This window comes from Merops nubicus, unplaced genomic scaffold, assembly GCF_000691845.1.
Source record: "Merops nubicus isolate BGI_N331 unplaced genomic scaffold, ASM69184v1 scaffold4349, whole genome shotgun sequence".
Lineage (NCBI taxonomy): Eukaryota > Metazoa > Chordata > Aves > Coraciiformes > Meropidae > Merops > Merops nubicus.
This window is the reverse complement of record NW_008630016.1, coordinates 35815-63415: the sequence shown is the minus strand read 5'-3', so window position 1 is coordinate 63415 and position 27601 is coordinate 35815. Positions and strand designations below refer to the sequence as shown.

At 36.3% G+C, this 27601-nt stretch overlaps 1 protein-coding gene across 1 annotated transcript; it reads right to left on the bottom strand.

The window, feature by feature from the left end:
* Window positions 1-328: 328 nt before the first annotated feature.
* On the bottom strand, window positions 329-27601 carry LOC103779486 (matrix metalloproteinase-16-like). The gene is made up of 4 exons (XM_008947111.1): window positions 27566-27601; window positions 25905-26053; window positions 17314-17436; window positions 329-922 (listed from the first exon to the last, which is right to left on the bottom strand). The coding sequence occupies exons 1-4, from the start codon at window positions 27599-27601 to the stop codon at window positions 583-585; spliced, it is 648 nt and encodes a 215-aa protein (XP_008945359.1). The 3' UTR covers window positions 329-582.

Genomic DNA, 27601 nt, shown 5'->3' with positions numbered 1-27601 from the left:
TGCACTGTACAGTCACTCATTCAGCTATGGGGAATGTACAGCTCAAGTAAAGTGGAATTACTGTTGGAATTAACAATTTGAAAACACATTGAAATGTTATTGGGAAACACTAACTCTGTTCTTGAAATGGCATCTTTAAAAGTCAACTTTAAATGCTGCCACTGCATCACCATAAAGAAAAACAGGAGAATACCAGGGTTTATGTACATTAGTATCCACTCTATTGGTGGGTAGTCTCAGCTGTTCTTAATCTCTCTTATATAACTGCTAAAGGACATTCCACATATTCCCTAAACATAAAAAAGTCTATATGGCAAACAATTTTAAAATGAAAGTAGTTTATGTAAACATTCAACAGTATTTGAATGAACACAAAGATTCCTAACAAGAATTCAATGTTTTTCAAAAGAAACACATTTTCATACTGTAACTTATATTTAGAGAGAAACTTTTCTCCCTCAGATTGTAACATCACTCAACTACAGGTATTTCTGAAGTAGTGTGAACTCTAAAAAGAAATGCGACTGTGTGACTTTAGGGACAAGTATGGAAATAGTTCTGATAGCTGAAAATTCACACCATTTATTTATTTTGTTTAAACTGAAATCTTCTCTTACCATCGTGATTGGGATTTCCCAAAGTCCATGGCTCATCTGAGTCAAAATGAGTGTCTCCACCAATTCCTGGCCCAGGGAAATATGCATGAGCCAAAAATCCTCCTTCCCCATCAAATGGAGAACTATCTCCATGAAAACCTGATGCAAAAATGATCGTAATATCCACATCCCTCTTGCCATTTTCTAATTCAATATAAGGAATTTCTTCAAATGTTAGAGGAGTTACATTCTGCCACACATCGAAGGCACGGCGAATGGCTTTACGAGTTTCAGCATCACCTACTTTTGGAGTGACGTTCTTTATGCTGAAAGAAACAAACAAACATTGCGTTAAATTTGACAGATTGGTAAGTGACATTGCTCACATCCATTTTCTCCTCATCATTAAAAGCACTGTGCTTTCAATAAAATTTGCGAGTCTGGCATTATATTCTTTAAGAAGAGTATTTTTAAACAAGTTGGTGTGGAATTATTGTGTCAATATGTGTAGCCCCTTCTGGTAGAACACATTATATGTTAGCTAGGTTACTCTCAGCAGTACAAAAATCTTATTTTTACAATATTAAAAATGTTTTAAAATGAAAAATTCTTAACAGTGGGATAACCAGATTAATCAACCACTGGCTGTTTACCTCCTGGACCACAATTAGAATCCATCACAGCTAAAGAATGGTGTGTAATTTCTGATCAAAAGAAAAATGTTTCCAGTTAAATGAAATATTAACTACTTAGTGAGTCTATTAACAATAGCAGGGCTCCATACTGTGACCACCAACCAGCATTCACAAAGCCTTAAAAAGAGCTCTTGTGGCATTTGTAACTGCATAGATAATTCCTTATCAAAACCAAAGTATTTTGATTTCAGTACAGGCTAAAATGTCCCTTTATGATCTGATTACTTCTATAAATCTTGCAAAAACTGTAGAATTCATCACAGAAATCATTTTATAGAAGATAATTATGTGCTAATTCAGAAATACCTATTTAAAAAGAAATTTCAGTCCCCACTACTTCTTCAAATGACACACACAAGAGAAAGACAAAAAAAAAAAAAAAAATTAGTATTACCGTTCAGTTCTGTCACAGTTACTTGTAAATTACAGTGGAATCATCTTAAGAAAAAAAAACCTTCTTCATTTATTTTTATTACTTAGTTCAACAAAAGAATGGCAATAATCCATTTCAGACCTATCCAATTCCCTTAATAATTTTTACTCAATTCATATAGCCAGCAAAAATTCTGCTTGGTTTGTGTCTGTTCGGAAACTACTGCAGTCAGAGGCTTTTTGTTCATTTGACATACACTTGACTGAATGTCCATCACAAATTTCAGAAATTACATAGTCCTAACACATATGTAAGATTTAGGTAAGATCACACAGCATGGCATGTTAATGCAGAACAATAATATTTTCATTAATAAAACTGGAATGATTGTTTGGTGCATTAAATGTGCTTGTTTATACAGTACAGTAAATTTATATAAAGGGAAATAAATCCTTCAAGGCTAATTTTGTAGATTTGACTTCATATATATAATGTTTTGTTCATAGGTTCATAAAGAAAAAAAAAAGTTACTTATTTTGACTTCCACTCCAAAATATTCTTGTATTGAGTCCAATAATGCTAGTCTAACCAGAGAATTATTATTTTTTAGCTAGTATGTATGTTCCAAAGAGATGTCACAACAGATTAGAACATAGTATTGATATAGGGGAATAATAATAATAAATAAAATAATGGTTAATTTCACATATTAAGAATTTTAGAGTATAGAATAGTATAATAGAGTTTAAGAGGAAAATAAACGTCTAGCAGATGTAAAAAATTGCTTTCTCTTGCTAGCAAGGACTTATTTACAGATAGAAGGGACATTCTGACCTTATCTAACTAAAAGCAACCCTGAGAAGAACATTCAACCATGAAAAGGGCTTCCCCACCTCATCTAGAAGACAACCATAAGGAACAAGAATTAGAAAACAGGATGGCACCCGTCACAAAAACATCAATAAATCCCTTTGCCGGATGGTAAACAAGAACATGAATTAGCTCAGACTGATAAAGACTCTACAGGATTGCAAAATCATCGCATTCCAGGGAAAGGGTGAAGAGCATGCTGAGAGGAAGACTATATTCTTCCTCCCAAAGACCACTGCTCACATCCGGAAGACACCTGCCCATAATTTCTGGGAAGATCTGCACAAGCGCAAAGGACTGATAAGCTAATTAACATATGAAGCGGGGATAGGCGGGGTTAGGTGATGAATATGTATAGGCGTCACATGAATATGTATTGTTTCACTGTATAAATGTGGGAGGACTTGCCTCCTCGGGTATGCACGCTTGTGGTGGAGCGATCCCCCGTGCATCTGCGCGCAATAAACATACCTACTTTATAACTTTCGAGTTATAGAGTCTGTTTCCGTACGTCAGTATCCTGTAAGGAATCCAGTGCTTCCCTTGATCATTTGTTCCAAAGATGATTTAACCAGTCATTACACACTCGTGCCTATTCTCTTATTTGTCTGGATTGTAACTTTGTTTCTTGTTCTGCCAGTCTCTTTCACATGCCTGAGCTTTAAGAACACTTTTTTTTCCCCTGAAAAGAAGACATTTAAAAGGCATTTCTGCACTGCAAAGTCCTTATCTTTTTGTTGTCTTTTTGAAATTAGAAGTTTGAAATATTTATATCTCTTATTATAAGACATTTTCTCCAGTCTATTCAATATTTTCTGTGATTTTTATTGAACTGCTCCAATTTTGCAGTTTTATTTTAATACTCACTCTGTCAGAACTACAAAGTACTGTAGTACTGATCTCACTTTCCGAAAGAAAGTGATATGTAGGCATAGCCATACCCTGTATGATGCAAATGTCGTGTGGTTCAAATTGCTTTGTATGATGCCCTTTCTTCATAGTTATTTATTCATCAGCAATTTTATGATCAGTGTTGTGTGTTGATTTTCAGGTGATTAAAAAAAATACTGGATGCACTGGACCAACTGTAAGCCCCTGCAGAACCCCTTCCTGACAGCTCCCTCTTTTGTGAATTATTTTTTAAGAGATACTTTTTTTAGTTAACACATTCATAAACGACTCATCCTGTGCCCTTTGAGAACACACAGTATTGTACAACCAGAGTGTTATGTGGCACTAAATCAAAACACCTCACAAAGGCACATTTACACTGCCACTACCAAAAACTTGACAACAGTTAGCCTGTTGCTATGCTAAGAATACCACTTTGAAAGCTGGTGAGTTTACTCTTAGTCAGTCCTGCAGTGTGCTCTATAAAGCACAGATCACTGAAGGATTAGAGCTTCTGTTCTTTGCTGCCTATAATGAATACGGCAAATGAATCAACAAGCTTTCCTAGAAAATAGAATATCTCTAGCAAAACTGATATTTTGATGTAGGGTAAGTTCATCTGAAAGATACAGGTGGGTTTTTTTATTTATTTTTTTATATCTAGGAATATTAGCAATGGGTCAAAGTCACTTTGCAGTTACGTAAACAGAACAAAAGGAAAGTCTTATGCTTTTATATGTGATACAAGGAAATGGATAGAAACATTGAAATTTTGTACTGATGGTAAATTTATTGATTACCCGGGCTAAAAGGGTTTGACTCATTTTTTAAATCTTATCACTTCACATTTTTTTGCTTTTTCAGTGAACAGAATTAAGTCTTAGTTACTGATTACAAACGAAAAATTGAGCCATTGTGCTAGTTTCACACCCATTAAGTAGGGGTGATCTCCTATGATGGGAGACATTTTCCAGGGGATTCAGCTATTGAATTACTTTTGAAATACCATCCTACAGCTAAAGATTCATTGTTTAGAGTAAAGATTTTTCTAAGTGTAAGTTTTGTATTAAAACAGGACAGATTTCTGGCTTTCAAAACAATGTTCTGGAGAGGGAAAGTTTATACTGAAAAATGAGGTTTCTAAAATAAATTAAATCCATAGCTATTTCAATATAAGAGTATTTCCAGAAAATTATTGTCCATGATAATGTGTTTAACACAAGCCATCATTCCTGAAAGGATACATTCTGATACTGTGTGTAACACAAATGGTGAATTTGTCTAGCTGGGAACTTTGCTTAGAGTAACACACCAATATAGACATGGTGTGTTGAAATCCAAGTTATGTTGCATTTCTTTCATCATATACCCTCCAAAGGGGAAGTACAGTAAGAAGATCAATCCATACAGAGAATGTATCAACTACCAGAGATTCTAGGATTCATACCTTAAAAGTCTTCAGTTTAGACATATCACTAAAATAGCAAATGAAATCTTAAATGAGCCCTTTCCTATTAGATTTGGCCCTACATCTTAAAGCCAGCAGTCACCTGAAATAGTGGTCACAGTCACTGGTAACCAAAAAGAGGAACTGCATATCTTACACTCACAATGTCCAGATAAAAATAAAAATGTGGAGGACATGCTAACTCAGAATCACCCCTACTGCAAGGTGCAGTATAGCAAGATGAAGGTCATCACAGTAACACAATAGTATTTCCTAAGTATTCCTAACCTCTAAGTCTAGGGATTATTTCACAGAAAAGATGTCCAATAGGGGCAGAGGTCTGACACTGACCTTCATCAGATTGGCAGTGCAATCTTGTAAAGAGGATGAAGAACATACTCAAAATTCCTCCTAAAGGGAAAGTATTTTAGTAAGCAAAGATGATCTATGAGACTAAATATTTACTTTGATATTATTCTTAGATAACCACAGCCATGTATCAACTGAATATGGTATTGTGTGGTTATTACTGCTGTTTGATACAAATATGGTTTTCAACCTGATAACTGCTTTACACATTATAGCTTTTAAATCTTGCACAGGAAGAGTAGGATTTCACCAGTGACACACATTTTTCAAACTGATTTTCTGTTTCTACAGATTCCTGGAGAGTCTTGTTTTGGAGGCAATTACTCTGAAATTCTGAGTCCTACTGATTCTAGAAAAGCTTTGGGTTTTCCTTCCACTTTCCTTCCTACCCCAAAATATCATAAAAAAAAAATATCCATTTTTCAGTGACAGATTATTGGCTGCAACAGCTTCAGGAGGCTTGCAAGGCTGTCAGGATATATCTCACTCAGCTGTGTGAAATGAGTCATCTGAAATTTAAATACAGTACCTTAAGTAGCAGATATTCGCCATTAAATTTCACTATTTCCTTTTGTTCTTCCTCAGTTGTCATTAGAACATCTTATTATACTTTTCATGTAAATTGTTACAATTCTGTATATAAAATCAACCTTTCTGACCAAGCTAAAGCCAAGAAGCAGTTCAGAAAAGGCTAGAGAAAGCTCAAAATACATAAAGCTTATTAGTACTGCTTACCTTAGCAGTAATGGCCTCCACAAGAGTTGCAATAACTCAGGGACACACTTCTTCATGGCCTGTAGACTTTGATACTTCTATTCTCCACTGCATGTAATGAATACTGTTTTTAAATTGGTTCTGTGCTCATTTGTAGATATAGAGTACAAGACTAACAATATCTTACTGCCCCGTTTTGCTGATTAGACTGGATACTAGAGTGCTTTTAGAATTATTAGGTAATTATAATGATACAAGATGATATTTTATTTTTTTTAGAACTTAAATATATAAATTAATTATAAATGGGCAAAATACTTCTACAACACCATTTCTCTCAACCAACCCAAGATTTTTGTGGAGCAAAGCCACAAACTGGAAATCCCATTCTAAAGAAAGAAAGGACACAGAAGATAAAAGAGCAGGAAATTCAGCTGAGTAGGCAAAAAGGTGCAGTCAATAACCTGTTTGAAGTAAGCCAATTATATAGATATGTATTTGATATGAAACAGTTAAAATTCATTAAAACTGGTCACATTTGTATAACTTGTTGAAACTAAACAGGTAAGATAAAATTAATTAAAACAGGTCACGTTTGTATAACCTGTTGAAGCTACCTGCTCATTGCCATTCTTGTAAAACAAACCTAAACTGAACTGTAGCTTTTCTGTTTTTGTTTTTTTTTTTTTTTTTAAGTACCACGGTTACTTTTACTGAAATTAATAGATTACCTCTGGTCAAAGGAATATTTCATTTTGCACCAGCATTTCTCTAGAGATACTTTCTATCAAGTTGCTCCATTAATCTCTCACTGATGTGGATTTTCTTAGCTTCAACTTCTTTCTTTTCTCACTTTACTAACTCCTTGTAGCTATAACCTAAGAATGTTTCCAATGTAAAATGTGATCCCAGCTCATATAGCTCCTGTTTCAGCTGATTAAATCCAAGTCAGAACTATTGCTTTTGATTTTCTTGTTCTGTGACCACATTAAAACTCAACCTACTGCTGCCATGTTGGCAAGAATTTGTAATTCTCTTGCTTCTTCAGCTTCAGGAATAATATTCTCCCCGTAATTCATTAAAAGGATGTGAAAAGGGACAAAGACGAGACTTCCAAGATACAAAGCCAAGATTAGTAAAATACTTGACAGATAAATGTTATAAATTGCTACTCGTTAATTTAAAATTAATAAAATGCGACATAAACTTTTACAATTATAGGAGTTTGCTATTCAAAGATTTAATTATTTCAGGATTGCTGAAGCAGGTAAGTATTAAAGAAATGAGAACTGATATTCTACAATATTCAAATTTTACATGAAAAGGAATGACACTAAAAATATATACAGCAAAAAGTATTTCTTTTGTTAAATACATTGTGGAAAAGTATAACTAATTGGCTTAATTGATTGTTATGCAGGAACCCTCTCTCCCTGTAACAGTTATCTAGACTTCTTTTCCATTGCATAAATTCTAGAATCACTCAGTGTAATTTAATCTCTATTTATTAGGTATATTTTATATGTTCTCCATGTTTCCATTCAGAGCTTAGAAAAGCTGAGATATGTAACACTGCTAATATAGTTCTTTAAGTAGTTAACATATTTATGTATTTCTGAGTGAATGCTTGTAGAGGATGAACTTATAATGACAAGAGAATGTTTAAGAGCCTTCATAAGCCTCTAACTCTTCATACACTCTTACTACAAAAAGCTACTACCTACTGTCAGGAATCATAGCATCCCTCGCCCATTAATCTTTAAGACTTGTGGTAGTCTTAATTTATGAGAATTTCACTGTAGAAAACAAGTCATCTTTCTAGTACAAATTACTATTTTTCTAGATTTGCAGCTGTAAATCATCAGAGTTCCAAAAACCATGTAAATAGGAATGATAGGAACTCATGGGTGGGTCATTTTGAAAACATCTGTTTTCAGAGAACCCTGAAAAGTTCTTCACCATACCACTCAGAATGCTTTCCACATCTGGAGAAACAATTTGTCAACATAAATCTATATGCATTTTCTATACTACTGTGCTCTGTGATACAGAGGATATAAGAACTTCAAAATGTATTACTGACTTAAAGTGGTAGGATTCTAGAGCATATAGTTAGGTATTTCCACTTTAAGGTCTTGTAGGTCTCTGTTCTGGGTTTGACTAGGAAAAGGTTAATTTTCACAAGAAAGTGGGAGAGGGCGCAGCCAGGATAGCCAAAGAGAACTAGCCAAGGGGAAACCATAATGATGTCATTCTTAGCACATAAGCGGGGAGCTGGCTGGGGGAGGAACATGCAACATCTGGGTGGGTTGTGCGTTCCAGATGGTGAGCAGTTGCATTGAACACCACTCCTTTTACATATTATTTCATTAATACCATTGTTCTTGCTTTTGTTTCTTCTCTCTTTGTGTGTTCTGCAAAACCCTCCACTGGGTTTTACCTTTTTCTCACAATTCCTCCCATCCCACCGTGGTGGGAGGAGTCAGCAAGTGGTCAACATGTTGCTTTGTTACCAGCTGGGTCTAAACCATGATATTACTTTTTTGGCACCGAAGGTGAGACATGAGGAATTTGAAATATGGATAGTAATTGGGTGAGGTCATGGCCAAAACATGGACCAGACTTGACAATGTTACTGACATAATCATACATATTTGAGTTGCTGTAACTCAGGTGAAGGGATGAGGGGTGGACTGTGTGTAAATTCACTACTTAATTTTGGTATGGGGAAATCTCTTTTGTTGATGTGGGTAAAATTTGTGAAGACTGTGTGTCTAATATATATTTTAATGATAATTCTTAAATATCTGATTTGCAGAGGCAAGGGGTGGAATGTGTTTGGTTTGTGCCTAGTGGGGTTTTGGTAGCAAGGGAGGAGGATACTGGTGTGGCTCCCTGTGGCAGGTGCAGCCTCCCCAACAGAAAGGTGACAAAAACAGGGCTTGCCAGAGCGGTTTGACACCACACAGCCATTAAACCGTGCCTCGCAGTGAGTAACTGATACCTTTGGGTCTAGACCGTTATCCTGTTTCTGTCATGGGCTTGACCCCAACCCATCAGAATGGGTACAGTGCACCCTTGACTAGGGTATAAATGGAGCCCAGCCAGAGAACCAGCTGAGTTGGTTCTTTGCAGAGCAAGTTGGACTGGCAGTTGGACCCTCCCCTTGGATACATCGTACAAAGATACTTCCATGGATTGAGTGAGTCATCCCTTTTTCAGGTGAGTCATACCTTTGGGTACCCTTGTGTGGGAGTTTTTCCCTTTATGAATGAGTGTACACACATTTTGCTTCATCTATTCTTAAGAGTTTAGGAATTAGTTGTGTAGTAGTTATTTACCCAATAAACACCTGAACTGGTAATTTGACTTTTTTCAGGAGTACCAGGCAACTTTGGTTGCAATAAATCACTATTTTCAGATAGCTGCTGCTGTCTGTTTTGTGGGTGCCTTCATGACACTCCTGTGAGAAACTTCAAGAAAGCTCCCCTAGTTGCAAGCTGGATTAACTTCTAGCCAAGGTCAAGCTAATCAGCACCTATTTGATAGCATACTTAAGAAGGGAAAACCTGTTGGGCGAGTTCCTTTGTCTTGGGAGAAATTTTGTTTTGGAGAGGAGTGCGACAACCATGTGGACAGCCAAGTTATTAAAGAAAGAGGAAGGGAAGCATGCTGGAGCAGCCATTCCCCTTCGACTTGTGGTAAGATGGCAAGCTGAGTCCTTGGAGCCCTCATAGATCAATGCTGGAGAAGAATCTCATCTGCAGCCTGTGGAGGACTGCGTGCTGTAGCAGGAGACTGATCCTGAAGACAGCTGTGACTCTTGAGTGAAGCCTATGATGGAGCAACCTGTTTCTGGGAGGACTGCAGCCTGTGGAAGGGATCCACACTAGTTGGAAAAGTTTGTAAAGGGCTGTCTCTCATGGGAGGGATGCCACACTGCAGCAGGAGAGGACTGTGGGGAGTTTTCCCCTTGAGGAGGAGGGAGCAGAAGGAACAATATGGAACAGATTGGGATTGACCCCAATCAACATGCCCTGTCCCCCTGTGCCACTAGCAGGGAGGATACAGTAGAGATGGGCCTAGGAAGAAGAGAAGGGTCGGGGGAAGGTGTATTTTAAATCTGGTTGTATTTATTATTGTCCTATTCTGATTCAGTTGGTCAATTGGTGGTGATTTTGTTTAAATTAAATTGATTTTGTTTCCCCAAATTGAGCCTGTCTTTTGCCCGTGACCATAATTGGTGACTGTACTTTCCTTGTCCTTAGGCTCAACCCTCAAGCCTTTTGTTGTATTTTTCCCTTCCTATCCCTCTGGAGAAGGGTAGGAGTGAGAGAGCACCTGCATGGTTGCTTTGTTGCCAGTTGGGTAGGCTCAAACCAACACAGCCTCCGATGTACATAGGCAAAAAATTGTATCACAGTGCAGCCAAATCTGTAGATACTGCTGGCATGTTTCAAAATATATTAGTCAGGTACAACTGAATAAAGCATAGAATATTGCTCATGTATTGAAGAAAAGTTTTCAGACATTTCAGTTATTCACAAATTTTTTAAAGTTCTAATAAGCGGAAACCACCCCCTTGTAACAGTTTATAACTTATCATGTAAGTGTTGATTTACTCAATTTACTCAAATTGTTTCTATCATTTTCCTCAAAAGGTACAAAGTTGCACTAAGCACTACATTGAAATCCCAATATCCCAAAAATCCTTAGACGTAAACCATTGCCCAGGTGTGGGACTGGAAGTAGATCTAACCTTATTCTCCAAAGGAGTTTGGAGTGAAAGGTGGTCTACTATGGGACCAACATGACCAAATGGAGGGCTCCTGACCCTCTTCCATCTTCAATCCCTGTGATAAATACCCTAACCCAATTCCAAACCATCTTACTGTGTACAAACATTTACTTGCACACACACTGTAATCATACCACATATTGTAGAGAGAACACAGCTGAATGCAAAGTCCAAGTCATGTACACCATGCAGTATATATATTGTAATTATATTGGTTTTGTTAATCATTTTGCCTTACAGCAAACAATGTAGTGACCTTGCCATCAAAGCAAACCTCAATTTCTTGCTATGCTTTATCAAATTACTAAACTTGGCTAATAAGTTGTATAGTTGCTTTCATCTGAGTGAGGTGCATTCCACTTGTTTCGTAGCAAAACAAAAGTCTTAAGCAGACACTTAGGTGATTTGTCTTAAGTGAAAACACTCATCCACAACAAAATTGGCGTAGTCAGCAGGATGGCAATCCAAGTCACCAATTAGTTGCAAAAACATGGCATTAGCCCAAATCCCAGTTTTCCCACAGAATGAATGTGTGAGAATTGGTGTGACTAGAAAGCAATAGAAAAGCAGTTAGATGCTCTAAGGGGTTTGACTGTTGATGCCAAAGACAAAGGCAATAATTTGCAAAATACTGGGCATCTGCTTAGATGCAGGATGTTGTGCCTAAAAAGAAATAAATGGGAAAGTGAAAGGTTTGCTTGATGAAATAAAGCAGCTGCAGGAACTACTCAAAGAGTCTCAGTTAAAAAATCAGAAGTTAGGGAAAATTATGCTAATACCATCCCCGAAACCCTTGGACATAGTTAACATCAGAAAACGAATAGTATCCCCTGAAAATCTGGCCTGTAATATCTGGAATGACTCAGATAGTGAACATAACACCTTCTACTCACCTGAGCATATTACCAAGGTTAGAATGATCAGTAAAACAGAAGAAACTACTGGACCATGGGGTGGAGTGGGAGACCACACTAGAAAAATAACGCCCTTTGATTCAATTCAGATGGCTAATTTCAGGAGCATTATGGCCATAAACCTGAGGAAACTGAAACTGAATATTCAAGGCATGTGAGCTTAACTGGAGGAGATGAACCTTACTGAGTGAGGATGAGGCAAATGGATATTTGGGATCAGGTGTCTTTTCAAAGGGTGGACCTGAACCCCCAAATGCCTCTCACTCAATAACAAGCAGAGTGACATACTGAGCTGGAGAAATCGATGTGTTGGAATGAGGTGATCCTGTCATACCTGTAAAATCTCTAGATGACCTCTCTATTGCCATAACAAAAGCTGCCTGTACACAGGCCATGCATGAGTGAACTCCACACAACGTGCCAGTTTCAAGAACTGTAGATTTTAATATGCCAGAACCATTAATTGGGGGAGCTTTGTCTATGCTTAAACAATACATTATTGCAGAGTGGGACAAAATCAGAAGAGACATGATATTTAACGCCCTCAAAGACTTGAAGGTTAATGACAATGCTGCACAAATAGTCATGAAACACAAAAAAGTACATGATAAATGGCAATATAAGGCCGTTGCCTTAGAAATCGACACTGATACAGAAACACCGACTGAGGGTATTTGGTTTACCAATGCCTCAGCAAAAAGAATAGAGGGTAAATGGCAAGGCAAGGCTGTTGTCTTAGAAATCAGCATTGGTAAACAAGTAATAGAAGATGGTCAAGGTAGTCAAGGTAGTGCACAAATAGAAAAATTAAGGGCAGTTGTTCTAGCAGCACAATGGAGCAAAAGCTAGCTATGTCCTCTCCTATGCTGTGTGGGCAGATGCTACCCAATGGCTATGTAAGTGGAAAGGTCTTAACTGGGAAGTAAATAGAACCCCAGTATGGAGGACTGAAGATTGGCAATTACTAATAGACATAGCCAGAAAAAACACTATTTCAAATGGGGTGGGTAAAAGCTCACACCAAAGATGATAAACCAGCCACAAACTGGAACAGACAAGTAGACACACTAGCCCGAATTAGGGAAATACTATCAGAATAAGGATCAAATTTACAATGGTACTGACTGGGGGAACAGTTATATGCCAAATTAGGACACACAGGATGAGAACCACTTCACTTCGCATCTCAGAGCAGAGCTTGGCCTATAAGCAGAACACTTTGTGAAACTGTCCTTTCAAAATGACCCCAGCATAGATTAAAATTACAATTAGATTGCCCAGCTGAAGCACCACCTCTGCACATTAAAGTAGGAAAAGCTTTGTGATCTACCTCTCAGGTGGTTTATATTGGTCCGCTTAAACCTTCTGCAGGATACCAATATATACTGACAGAAGTGTAAGTCATGGCAACCAAGTGCCAAAAAGACAAAGGACAAAATACAGTGAGAGGACTATCATACTGGTTCTCGAATCTGCTTTTTCCTGATGTAATTCAGAGGGATACTGGTTCACACTTGTCATGTAGAGAGGTGTAAGAATGGGCAAAACAGGAAGGATTCCAGTGGTTATTCCACACCCCTTACTGTTCCCAGTCAAACAGGATGGTGGAAAGGGCAAATGGGCTGTTAAAAAAGAGCCTTACCTCACAGGAGATTCACTGGGCCACTTGACTTCCCAAAGTGATCTAAGTAATGGGTACCGGCCCACTGGGAGCCCTGTAAGCTAAGCATTCTTTACAACATCTGAACAGAGTGCTCCACCTGCAGGGAAGAGACTGTACCCAGGTGTTCTACCTTTGGGAAAATGAGAACTTCCTGTGGCCTTATAGCCAGTAAATGGTCAATCTGCCTTCCACTGATATCATACCAATGACCTTAACCAGACTCTGTTGCAAATTTGCTTGGGAAGACACCAATGGAAGTGATGCCAAGCATAGAATCAGTGCAGAGTGGATTTTCCCATCTTTCTAATGGGGTAACTCGTCTGGAAAACCCCACCAAGACCAGTCTACTTTACTTTTTTGGTTTGCAGAATCAAAAATACATTCCCTTGCTGCTGTGGAAGATGGTGATGATCTTCGCCTCCCCTTGAACACAGACTTGTCTCAACTATTTAGCTACAGGTATATAAACAGAAATAAGCCCTCTGTATTATCACTGGCAGACATAGCATAGATGCTGAAATTTTGACAAACAAAATAAGCTTAACAACAAGCAACTGATATCAATTGGAACACCCATTGTGATCCTCTCTATCTGCATTAGGCACCAGTCAATGGCTGAGATCTGATGTATTACCTCAATGGGAAAGAATTAACAACAAAACCCACCAACTAATTGCAAACACATTAGGCGCAATCCAAACTAATGTCTCTCTTGTTCTTAGCTGTATTCAAGCTCAGCTATGGATACAGTCCATCATAGCAGCAATCATAAGAGATGGTGAGAAAGGTATTTTGTCTATTGAAATTTAAAAGGCAATTTGTGATAAAGCAACCAAATTGGAAAGATAATTCTAATCCTGGTGGCGTCTGATTAATCTCATCGTATGCTTTGGTACAAGTAATGTAGTGACTTTGCCATCAAAGAGAACCTTGATTTCTCGCTATACTTTATCAAATTAATAAACATTGTTAATAAGTTGTATTGCTGCCTTCATCTGAGTGAGGTGCATTCCACTCATTTTATGGCAAAATAGAAGTACCCATTCCTTGCAGACGTTCCCAATACTGGAAATCTGCATTTTGATAATGTCTGCAGACACACTGTTTTCTAAGAGTAAATATCAGCTAAGTCTAAAATGCAATATATGGCCTAAAAGATAATTAGTGTAGGTTACAATAATAAGTCCCTCACTCCATCTTGAAATTTTGTGGAACTGTTTCAGCTTGAAAAATAGCAAATTGAAAATAATGAACATATAAAAATAATATTATAACTTGCATGTGTATCTGTTTTGATCCTCTTACCTATGACTAAAGGAACAATCTAAGAGGAAATATATTCTGAACAACATTAATTAATTTAAATTTAACAGGTGTTAGGAGAAATTCTTGGGGAAAAAATAAGTGATAGAAAATGCTAGAGTAAAACCATAAGTAGACACAGTTTAAATTGCATTTATATAAGATCTCAATTAATTTCTCCATTACTGTCTTGATGTCTTGCCTGAAGTAATAATTATTGCATTTAAATAGAGAATCTGAGGATACTCTAAGAACAAGTAGGCAGATAATAAGTGGAAAATGTAGCTTTTATACTCTTTCAAAGGGTCCTCAGCACTGGAATTGCATCTATTTGACAGTGACGCATACAAGCAACTTCACATTTGCAGATTTCACTGAGTCCAATAAGACTTCATAAATGCACAGTATTACATTAAATATTTTCTTGAAATAAGCAACAAAGAAGCAAATTTTATAAGCTTGACTTACTCTACTCCAATCCAAATTCTTGGGAAATAATGACCAAATGTTGTAGGAAACCCCACTAACTGCTGTTAAGGTCCTTGTTCTGCTGACCTGTTGGCCTCTTTTTAACATAATGCATGTGTCCACAAAATACTTTTTTTTTGCTGTTACCATTCCTGTTCAGAAAAAGCTGGTGAGTACAGGCCTATGACAAGATAACAGTGATGCATAGCATCTTTTTTGCTGTTTATTCTGTGTTTCTGTTCTGTTGGTGGGGGTGATTTTTTGTGCTGTTTTGGTTTTGGCTTTGTTTTCAAGAAAAGTGGAAGAGGTAGCAGACACTAAAACGAAGGAGAAATCACTGTTTCTTTGGAGAAGTTACTAAGCTTGTTTGGCAGGCACAGTTCAGACTACGAGATTAAACTGGTCAGGATGACACAAAATGCATCTGGAAACCTGCAGGTTATAAAGAGACTGAGAAGTGGCACCAAGAAAAATGGAGCAGACAAGTGATGCTGGAGATACAATCGAAAGTGGAAAGGACAAAGGAACTTTATATGTCATTAATATCAGTTAACTGGTATTAAGCCTAGAAACAGGGAACTGCTGGGAAGGATAAAGCAGGTGAGAAACAGCCTGTAGAGTAGTCTATTTTTTTTTTTTCCCTTTATTTGATTTGAGTTGTTTTTTAATTCAGAAAGATTAATTTTGTATTTTTTTTATTCTAATACAATCTGGGTTTTCTACTTTAAATATCTTTTGGTCTGTAATTCACTACAAAAAGTATCACATGCTTATTTCCTTCAAAGCTCTGGCTGACTGGAGGTCTTGTCAAAGTAAGAGAGTGAACATTTTACACGAAGGTAAAAGAAGAGGAGTTAAAGAATTGCTATAAATGTTACAAAGTGAGAAAGATTACAATATAGTTGCCACACAGTTTAATATTGGGCACCTTTGTTATTATGATTAACGTCTTGTGTGGCAGTAGGGAAGATATACAAGTGGTAGGATTTAGACTGTTATATAAAAAAAACCTGGAATGAAAGAAAGAATCAGACTGTACAAATGAGAGCTATAGAAAAACATACATATTTGTAGGTGACCACACATGCCTTGTCATGTGTGTGCAATTTTAAAATGCAGATAAATGTAAAGTGCTGTAGGTGGGTATTCTTTTTTTAACCAACTATGCATTACACTTACATTAACAATAAATGATTCCAGCCAATACAACATACTAATCTGAAGGCAGTTGGCTCTCTACTGCTTGAAGCTGTATCAGTGTGTAATAGGATAGAACAGAATAGAATTCTCCAATTCAGACATAAGCCATAGTATTTACATAGAGTTACTAATAAAATTATCTCTTCACTGTAGTAGGAATACAGTATACATGACTTTTAGAGCTTATGAACATAAAATTTAATATTTGTATGGGTTCATGAAAAATGGCATAGAAAACTATGTTAACCCTCAGAACTTACCCTTGTTAGATATTACAGGAATCCCAGCAAGGCTGTGTAAATTTTCAAACAGGCTATATTGTAATCCTTGGTTTGCTGATAAATCAAGGATTTTATAATATATACATGACACTTTCTTTGGTTGACAGAGCTCTAGTAAGTACACAGTTTGCATCTAACTTTCCCTTCAAAGATCTGTTTTGACAGTAGGCAACATACTGTGTGAACTACATGCCAGACTCACGAGTTATACAGACGTACATCCCTGGACCCCTGGGCCCATCATCATGTAGGAAGGAAATGGTTGGGTCAGTGACCCAGCAAATTATGAACAAATTCATCTGTACTTAGAACAGACCTGTAGGCACCTACATTTTGCACAGAATGACTCCTTGCAATCACCTATTCTACGTGTTTAAATGAGAGATCTGCATTTCATTACAGTGCTCCTAGTTTCAGAGCAATGTTCTCTGAGAAGCTGCCAAGAGGGTTGAAACGTAATGTTAAGGACATATTGGGTGTTAAATCAATGCTGAAATCTTCAGAGTATTTAGCAGTTACTCAATGCATGCAATTTTAATCCAGGAAAATAATTTGATACTTATGTACCACATACATACTTATCCAAGAGGTATCCAAATCATCATTTTTGCATCACATATTCATAATAAACTTCTCAAAATATTGAAAACTTTTCAGAAATGTATATTTACTTTAGATTAAAGGTCAGCACTAGCAGTGACATTTACATCTCTATATGAATATCTTTGGTACCTGTAAGTGATATGCTTGTGTTGCCATTTCTGTCCTGTTAGCGCATAGCGTTTTCGACGAATGGTAAATTTGGAGCTACCTCTTGTTTGGTCAGGCACACCACATCGAGGTTTCTTCATCCAACTGCAAGAAACAGCACCAGAGAGTTAAAGCAAAACGCAAGAAAAATCATAACCACTGCACCCAACTAATAAAAACTTCATATTTTTGAAGTTACGGTATTATCATCTTTGTGTGTACATACAATAATGAATAACAGAAGAAACAGTTACCTTGATACCAACTATCTAGTGGAACTTCATTGCGTTCCATGACATTCAGAAATCTATTTCTTTGCTGTTATTTTTCCTAGTTTCTTTTGTTACAGCCTCTCAACAAAGACTTGAGAACTGGACAAATCTTTCACAGTCAATAATTTATCCTGATTCACTCAAGGAAGTTATGATGATCTGTATTACTAGCTTGCTCGCAGAAGGTGAAGTTAAAGTACATATACAAAGATTTAGTCAAATCATGAGTTCCTAAATTATTTTTTTGTATTCTTCTTTTTTATCTCACTGCCATAATATTTAAATAAGCCTCAAACTCTTTCAGTCAGAGACTAGGATTTTTTTTTTATTTTTTTTTTTTTTAATTCAAGACACTGATACTGTTAACTTGATGATATTGTAAAGTTCTTCTATCTTAGTTTCTTCCCACACAATGGAAAGTATCTCATTGCAACTGTAATGTCCTACTGAGGATATTTAACTCAACATGTCTGCTTAAGAATATTTAATGCTTTGCACAAATCAAGCTGAAAAGTACTAAATTCTAGACAACAAAAATGACCATTGCAGTACCATTAGGCTTTCAACAGAAGTGCTCAAATTTTACAGCGACATTTGATATTTCAGTGTTTTCCAGTATTTCAAAAATTTCAATTTTTTTTCAGCATGCCAAGTATATCAAAATTAGGATGATATCTAGTTCAAGCGCATGAACTCAACTACAGTATGATTTAACTGTTTCTCATTTGTTGTCTACGGGGTTATGTAGCTTGCATTAAAGTGAACAAAATTCAGTTGAAGTTATTATTTTATATGAGCTGATTAGCTGCAGAAGAATTTACCATCAGAAAGATGGTAAGACTAAAGACATTCACTACAAAAAGTAAAATATATATCTCCTCTGCTACTTTTCCAGTTCATTTGACTTTAATTCTAGGATGCCAAATAATTACTGATGTAAAAGCTATAGTTTTCTGATGTTATTTACCAGAAGAGTAGTCGTCCCCTGTATTCAGGCTTGCATGAATGAATATCTGACCAGTAAACTAGCAGTTAAGCATTGTTTCATAAATAAATATATAAACAGCAGCTATATGTATGTATGACTGGATGACAGTAAAGTAATTTGAAATGTCATCCCAGAATGTAGACTCCTTTTAAAACATGCACAGGTAATAAAAACTCAAAAAAAGAATTAGCCAACTGTCATGGTTACAGGGGCTGGGACCAGTTTATCCTTATGTGGGTAGAACCAAAACTGTATATTCTATACTCTCTATGTCAGTGCTCATGGGCTGTTAAGAAAATCATGGGTAGCAGCTGCCCAGGACAGACCTCACACCCCAGGCTATAACAGATAAGGAAAGAGGTTCAAGGTCAGGGGAGATGTTAACACCTTCCCACCCAGCAGGAGGAGTCCTCCCTGTTAATGGGCCCATCCATGCCTCGCCCCATGACTCATACAGAGCTCCCCCCAGGAGCTATTTCTGTTTAATGGACCATCAAGGACCCACTGCATGACTCATAGACTGATATCAACCCATTGTGAGATGCTCCACCCAGGGGGAGGAGCCAAGTGCTCCCACCTGGATATAAACTGGGGTTCAGTACAGCACAGGGGGCCTTACCCACTGGATTTCCAGAGGACAAGAGCTACCAGATCTTTTCTACGAGACCACTGTTTCATCTGGACTGCTACCACCACCCTAACTACAGAGTATCAGGTTGTATTCTGACTCTGTGGTTTTACTATGTATTATTGCTTTTTTTTTTTTTTTTTCTTATTATTAAATTGTATTTCTGACTTGGAGTCTCTCACTGGTTTGTTTTCAAACCACTACACCAACCAACTTTCATCGTTTCCAGAAGTTATGCTTAGTTCAATATATGCAAAATAAAGAAAACCATCTTGTCTTGTCCAAAGAAAATGTGAAATATTTGCACTAAAAAGGAGCTGCGTGTGTGTTCTCAAAAAATTACACAATGTATTGATTTTATTTCAGTTCTGTATTCAAGGAATGAAATTTGCATTGTCAACATTACACCTTTGTTGTATTGACAATATACAAGACAAACCATATTGCATATGGAATGAATTTTTAGAGATGGACTAACCCAGTCAAAATCAGTCACACTCATTTTCATAAATCTGCATGAAAAGGTTTAAAAGTGGAGCCAGACTCCACTTCATCTATGCTGTACCTATGGGTATATAGCAAAGTACCATTTAAATGCCTAAGTAGGAGTTAAACTCACCAGCCCATGGGAAAACACAACTTTTTAGTGGTAGTACCAAGATGGCACTGCCACCCACTTATACTGGTAAAGACTGTAGGAGTGCCTGAACCTTTGATAGGTGACACATCCATCAAGTAGTAAAAGTGGGGAAGCCAAAACTTACGTATTTGACTGCCTGAACTGAAGACACTGAGTTCATATTTAGCTGTTTCAGCTAAGAAACACAGAAAGAGTCGCTCCAGTTTCTGGTCAGAATAATTACAAGGTATGCATGACACATAAACTGGTTGACTATTATTTGTATTTGCAAGGAAGACAACCTTCTTTCCCTGGTGTCGCAAAGACAATACTGCAAAATCTATACAAATTTACACCAACAGCATTTGTTGAAATACCCTGTAACTTTTCTTCAGGTTCCTCTGTATCTTTTAAAAGAAGTCTTGATTCAACAAAGTAGACATTAGCAATTTCTGGGATGAAATATTGTTGAAAAGTTTAATTTGCTCTATTAATAAAAGACAATGAAGGCAAGCAGCAGATCTTAGAACAAAGGGTGGTTCTATTCTTCTTAGTAAAATAGTATCATCAAATTACGCTTCATCAGATTATATTAAACTTGGCTCAGACCTCAAAAACCTTTTTGAAACATCAGTAATACTTTTTCACAGTGTATGTTAGACCAGCATGTAGTTACCATGCATTTTAATGACAGGATATATCTAAATTATGCTGTTGAAACTGAACACACAATTGCAGAAAAAGACATATAGGTAAAAAAAGATCACTGTTCTCACCTTAAGGTGATCTCACTACTATCACAAGAAAGAAGCAAGGAGCAAAGCAAAATCAAATAATTATTATATTTTGTTAGAAACACTGTACAAGAATGTCGGGGTCTTGTACAAAATAGTATAATCATATCACTTTTAATTGTATCGATTCAAGGCAGTATCTTTAAATCTATTGAATTAGGCCTCATCCCCCACAAAAAAGTTCAAGTTATTTAGCTTAACTGATGGAGACCTATTTTAGTAACAGGATTTGCTCACTAGCAAGCCAGGGGCAGAAAAGTTTCAATATTCCAAGTTGTGAATTTAAAAAAAAACAAAAAAATCTTCAAAGCTGTTATTGAAATAACCTCTCAAGTTATGTCAAAGGTTCAGTTCTCTTGCAGAAATAACATAAAATGTTTTACACTTAAAATTGAATATAAAAAGTCAAGAACAGTAGGTAGCATAGATTCAAAATTCAACATTATAGCATCTTACTAGAACTACTGACAATCCATTTTTAGCAAAACAAAATATAGCCCAAAATAACATTGTGAAATTCAAGCAGTCACAATCCATTCTCACATTGATTTTGAAGTGACAGGTACCTATTGAGAATATTATGCTTGTATCCTTATTGGTTTGGATGGGCAGAAGATGTTCCATGTTGTCATGGTGGCCCACTAATGTTCTTACTGTTCTTACATGAGGACTGGGACTGTGGCTGACACACAATATAAACCCTAATGTAAATCAAACAGAAGGCTTTGAACAAATAATTTGTTAGTTTTCAGGAAATTATCTTACTGCAAAATTTAAGGAAAGATGCAATTTGCAGCTGAAGATTTGGACTCTCACCAAAGCTACCAACTAGATCTTAGCTAAGCTAAATTTAGCAGTTAGAATTTTAAACAAATTATTACATGATTAGCATGGGAGTTCAGTATTTTCTAGCACAGAAATGAGGCAAAATATTAACAACTTCTGGCAGATATATTTTTACTTTTTTTTTTTTTTTCTTTTAATATGTGAAACATTTTTTTTAAGCAGTAATTGTTCTTACACTGACTGGGAGGAAGAATTCTGCCAGTAGTGATCATTAATGTTCATGACATTTGGGGATACCCAGTGTGTAATATGCTCTTCTGTCTGGGAAGGAACTGACAAATAAAACATTCATTTTTATTTTCTTCTAAATCTAGCTGCTGTTAACATAATTGGATCAAGGTCTTGCATGCTCTTGATTGCTTGTTGGAGTTTAATTACTTTTTTTGAAATAATAGTTTTTAATCTGAAAAAGGTGCACACTGGTTATGACTTTGCTTCTTTTCCATCTGCTTCTATCTTGCACAAATCTTTTATGCAGCAACATCCCCTCAGAATTAACATTTTGGCAGTACTCAATAAAAAGCCTTAATTGTGACTAGGCTATGTCACATCAAGTTCCTCTCTTAGCTCCATTAGTTTGAATCTTGAGGAGCCATATATGTCAAGAGAATTATAACAGTTTAGACTCACATAAAATCTGAAAAGATTGAAACTAAAACATGTAGCAAAACTGCAATGCTCTTCCAAGGCAGGAAGAGCTTAAACTGAACTTCTAGTAACTCGATGCAGTTGCCTAACTTCTTTGCGAGCTAAGAAGTAGAATCTCTTTCTGTTTCCTCACTTTCTTAAGCCTTCAGGAAAAAGTTCTGCTCTGATGTGGAATAAAACTATTAAAACAAAACAAAACAAAACAAAAAACTCCACCTTTGGTTAAATGTTTCCAGCCCCTCCCCTACACCAGCACCTTGTTTATCCCCAATCAAAACTGCTGCTTAGGCTCTATAATGGCAGTGGTGGTGGTGATTTTGGGGAGGTTTTTGGCAGAGTAATAGCAAAAAAGGAAAATAAAAGGCAGAGTCCAACTTTGTGCAATTTGACTTAATGGCTGGAAAAAACTACAGACGTTTAAGAAATCTACTGAATGATACCGTTAAACTTCCCATGAGGAGAGACAGATATATTTTCTAAACTTTATTTGCCCTACTGTACTCTACTATTATAGGAATTACAATATATTATACTGACACTCCCCTAAGTAATAGGAAGCAAAGATGTAAGATACCGTATTTCAGGTGCATTACAATGATTTTTCTGCAAGGCTTCTGACTGTTTGCTGGTGGTACAAGATCTTATGTATAGATTTTGTACTAAAACATTTACTAATAAAACAGGACACTGAGTAAATTTCAACAGCTCAAAATTTATCATTCACTCTTATTCTATGGCTGATAATTAATGTATAAAAAGTAGAGATCACACATAAATATGATTACATCTTGCTTATTAGCCTTGAAGTAAATTTGGTTAGGAGCTCATCTGAGCATTAAAATTAGCACATTTGCCTTTTTTTAATGTAAAGAACAACATTCAGATAAAATATATGCTTTGTTACTGTTTCACAGCTTTAGTCAGCATCCTATATACAGCCATTCTATCCATTCACCAAGAAGTTTGTAATGTACCCCTATAAACTGCAAAACATATTTTGGAAATAAACATGCATAGCAGTTTTAAGAAAAGACAACAACTAGTCTTTTTCTACATAGTATGTTTGGTTTAGGGATGTTCAGAAGTCTCCTTTTTAATGAAACATTGACGTGATCAGTAATATATAAATGAAACACAGAAAATAATGTGGCACCCCATGCAAATGTCAGTATTTTCATTTGGTTTGTCATTGTCATGATACCTGTACTCAGAATTTCCCTCATATTTTTATACAACTATCATGATGTCTTTCTACCAATTATTTTTCCTTATCCCTAGCACTAAACATGCTTCATGCTTTTCAAACCACTTGCGTAACAAATTAAAAAAATACAGCAAAAAACAAGTGAATGGTGAGTAGTACAGGGAAGAAGATCACCTTTCATATTTATGCATACCAAAATACCCATTGAGAGATTATCTTTCTTTCAGAGCAACAAAACCCCACCAGAAGACTTTTTATTATGATGTTACAGGACATTATTTCTCTATTATCCCCAAAGCTGGTTCCTATCAAGTTACTACTATAACTTCTTTTAATTGTTCCTTCCTTCTGAAGATGAAGAGGTACATTATAATCTCTTCTCAAGACATGCTAGAGAAGCAGGTAAATCCTCATGCACAAGATAAGAACATATTGTTTTATGAGGTTCCTGCTGTACTCTTTATTTTGTAATCCTACTAGTGTATGTGAATATAACATTAATCAGAGAGAAACAAATGATAAACTATCACACATTTCTGGCCAAAAGAGAGTATATATACTCTCTGTGCAGATGGAAGGGGAAATTATCTCAAACTTTTACAAAATACTGCCAAAAATTATATTTATCCTTTGTCATATCTCCCAAGAATATTCAGTTGTGTTAATTGTTGGTAACTTGAGGGCACAGTTTGGTTAATAAGTTGGGTTTTTTTCTCAACACCAATGCAATGCAAATGTGACAAGTGTTCTTCTGTTCCCAACTTGACTCAAGTGAATGCAACTCCAAATGTATAAGTAAGTGCAGAATTCATCTAGCATAAGTTGTACATACTTAAGAATTGCCATGTTTTAATATATCTTTCTTTGTAGAAGGAAATCATGCATCAAAAGGGTTGGAAGATTCAGTATTCACCCAGTTGTGAAATTAATATTTTGGACTGCTGCATAGATGGATTTCTTTGTCTCTTACAGACCAGAAGTGAAGACAACCTTGCTGATATGCTGGCCAACAAGTCTGATTTAGCAAACATAAACCACGTCCCTCTGCAATTAATTTTTGGTTGTGTTAGTTTTTTTTTAGCATGCTAGCTAATACTCTAAGAGATGGCCTCCACTTTTCCTTAGGTTGCCACTTTCTATCTTCTCAGTACTGCTGACTGTGAACAGATTATCTTCCTTTTAGTGAATTATATTGCCCCTTATGAAGCTGCCACTAATGTGTCTTTAAAAGGCAACTAGTGACTGGTATAGCAGCACTCTCCCCTCAAGGATCAATCACTGAAGCTGTATAAAGAGCCTAGACTCTCTACCCTGCAGACTGGGTCATAAACATGCTTTTGAACATGGCCCTCTCACAAGGCTTTTACTGCTACTACACCGCATGTTCCAATGTCTTTTAAATTCCTAAGCTGAGGGTTGTGTGATCAACTCACCTCCCTTTACGGTAACCCTAAAATCTTCTCTGCTTTATTGCGTCTTTTCAATGCAATAATGCATATGCCAGTGCAATAAAATGATTTTTCCAATATTGCCAGCATGTTGGAGAGCCTACCCTACACTCTAAATCATAGAAAAATCATTCATGTCAGCTACTTTACTGAAAAAGAATAATGAAAGTTGGCACAGTAGGTTTGGGCTGGTGAACAGGAAATGAAGGAGGATTTATTTTTCTACCTTAAAAGGTATTTTAGAGTAGTAGAAACATATTTCAAAAAAGTAATTGCTGGATATGTAGTGGCAGTATTATTTTGTTACTGTTTGCTTTTCAAGTAGCTTTTTCTAAAATCACAAGACAATCTTTATTACATTTTAACTGGAATGTGTCCAATAAGCACTTCAAATCTTAATTCCAGATACATTTTCTTAATTGTGTACTAATATTCTTTTATTTGTTTTTTTGGTTTAGTTTTTTTTTTTTTTTTTTTACATTTTCCTGGCACATCTTTAATATCTGGCATAGTATAGAGTTCTTTGGAAGTGTCTTTTATTAGCTCTGTTTGACAGTTTCCCCGTGCTCAGTACAGTAGACTGAGACCCCGCTAGCCTTACATACCTGCAGAATTGCAAAGGGCATGCAAAACAAATCCAATTTGATTGCATGTCAAAATGACCATACCTGATCTTTTGTTACTGGAAAACATTAAATGAATAGGCCAGTGGAGTGTGTTAAAATTGTTTTCAATGAGAATGAGGAAATTTAATGATTTTCCTGTAAGAAAAGATTCTTCCAACTGTGAAAAAATTTCATGATTTTTTGCCAGTTTTGAATAGCTATCTCTGCTTCCATACTGATAATCTTTTGGCCCTTTCTTTAGTTAACCCTGAAACATTTTTTTTACAATCACATGCCCAAAGGCAGACAGCAGTTAGGCAGCTGACTACCTGCTACCATGAAATACAGAATATAAAAAAACAAGGCAAGGAGAGAGAGAAACATTTTAACTCCCCATCTGAAGCTGTGACACTATCTGGACATCCCAGGCACCCTACTTCATGTGGTACAAAGTTTTTCTGGTTCTATTTTACCCTGCTTGAAACAGAAAAGTCAAGAGCAGTTCAGTGCTGATTACTTACTCAATTGTGTTCCTGTCCACTTTTCCTGTCATATTAATGCCATAGAACTGCTGCATGGCAGCTATAGCTGATTGCATGGTTTCTGCAGAGCGCAACACCGACATTCGGGGGTCAGTTGGTGGAAGGTAGCCATACTTTTGTAACCATACCTGCAATGACAAGTGCAGTGGCTATTAAATAGAAATTAGAGGTAAATAAAATGCTCCCTAGTAATTAGTTTTGTACCATATATAATGAAGCTTCTAATTCACCAAGCATAAATCCTGTTAGTTTGGGTTAGGTTGGGTTGCTTTTTGGTTTGTTTGTTCTTTTTCTTTTTAAGAGAAGAAATTCTTTGGGGCTTTTATTTCATCTTCGTTAAAGATTTTGCTGTTTTAAGACTTACAGTGTTTTCTACCCAGGAACCAGCTCTCTTTATTATCTGAAACTGCCTGCTTCAATTATTTATTTTTTATATTTATTTATTTGTAGTTACAACTTAAGCACCTAAGCCTGGTTCTAAGCACTTCAAGAAATTTTTAAAGCAGACAAAATATAAAATCTACAATATATGCCACGTATAATTGACTGTCCACATGGTACATATTAATATTCACCAACTACAATAATAAATCCACAATAGCTCTCACACTGTTACACTATATTGCCATCATCTCTAGATCAAAAAAAAAAAAAAAAAAAAGAGATAAAATGAAAGAGAGAGTGGGGAGATATTAAGCTTCCCAACAAGAATATCAGAATCATATATTATAGGCAACGCAGGTGGCCAGGATATAGTGAAGTAGCAGTCTGTCTCCACTTAGAGAAAACTGCCTGATAAGAGGATCTTCCTTTTTAAAGTAAGATGGATATAACACCAGCTATTTGTGCTCTTAATTGTGTAGAAGTGAGAGGGAGAAAGCATGGTCCAAATAACTGAGAGCTAACTGCTGTTATCTTAATATTTCTAAGCATTTGCAAAATCTAGCCTATATAAAGCGTAGTGTAAAATTTTTGAGACCATGAGAGCATTGACACATCTTTAAATATAATCTTAGCTTCTCATCTAAGGGCTGGAACTACTTAATTGAATTAAATGCACATATATCGCCAATCTACAAGACACCATTAAATTGTATTGCTGCAGCTTCACTCTCCCCAGTAACAAAGTTCTTGTGACCCATAAATCAGATTTTCTGTTCTTTAAAAAAGAATTTATAGGTAAATAAATAAAAAAAAAAAATTGGTTCAGCCACCTCTTTCAAACATACCCCATAAATGTTTGCAGATTCTGAATCACATTAATGAATGCTATCTACCCACGCTCCCTTTATAGTGTGTTGTGGGCTCTGTCTGCCTCATAAAACAGTTTTGGGTTTTTTATCTGTTTATACACACTGTTTATACACAGCCTAACACCAAACTGTGTAGCCTACAATTTTTCAGGCTCAAGTTTAGCTTGCAGAGTCTACCTGATTCAGTTTTGTAGCAGATTAACCAGGTTTGTTGTGTACTCCTCTTTTCTGGACCCAGTGAAGAATCTCAGAGGAAGAACTCAATGCTGAGGCTCACTTGTCTAATACTGAACATGTATTATAGGTGAACATTGGCTCAGTGTAAATGAAAGATAGGGGAAATCTTCAGGTTATGAGTTCAGGTATTTGTAATTTAAACAGATTTACCTTCTCATAGTGCAGTTCAGATGCAATCTCATCCAT

Excerpts from the sequence above, each read along its gene's own strand:
- LOC103779486 (XM_008947111.1), bottom strand. The coding sequence starts at position 27,601 with ATGGATGAGATTGCATCTGAACTGCACTATGAGAAG. Across the intron at positions 26,054-27,565 it reads CTGAACTGCACTATGAGAAG|GTATGGTTACAAAAGTATGG; the intron begins GTAAATCTGTTT and ends TTGTCATTGCAG. Across the intron at positions 17,437-25,904 it reads GTGGACAGGAACACAATTGA|TTGGATGAAGAAACCTCGAT; the intron begins GTAAGTAATCAG and ends TGTTTCTTGCAG.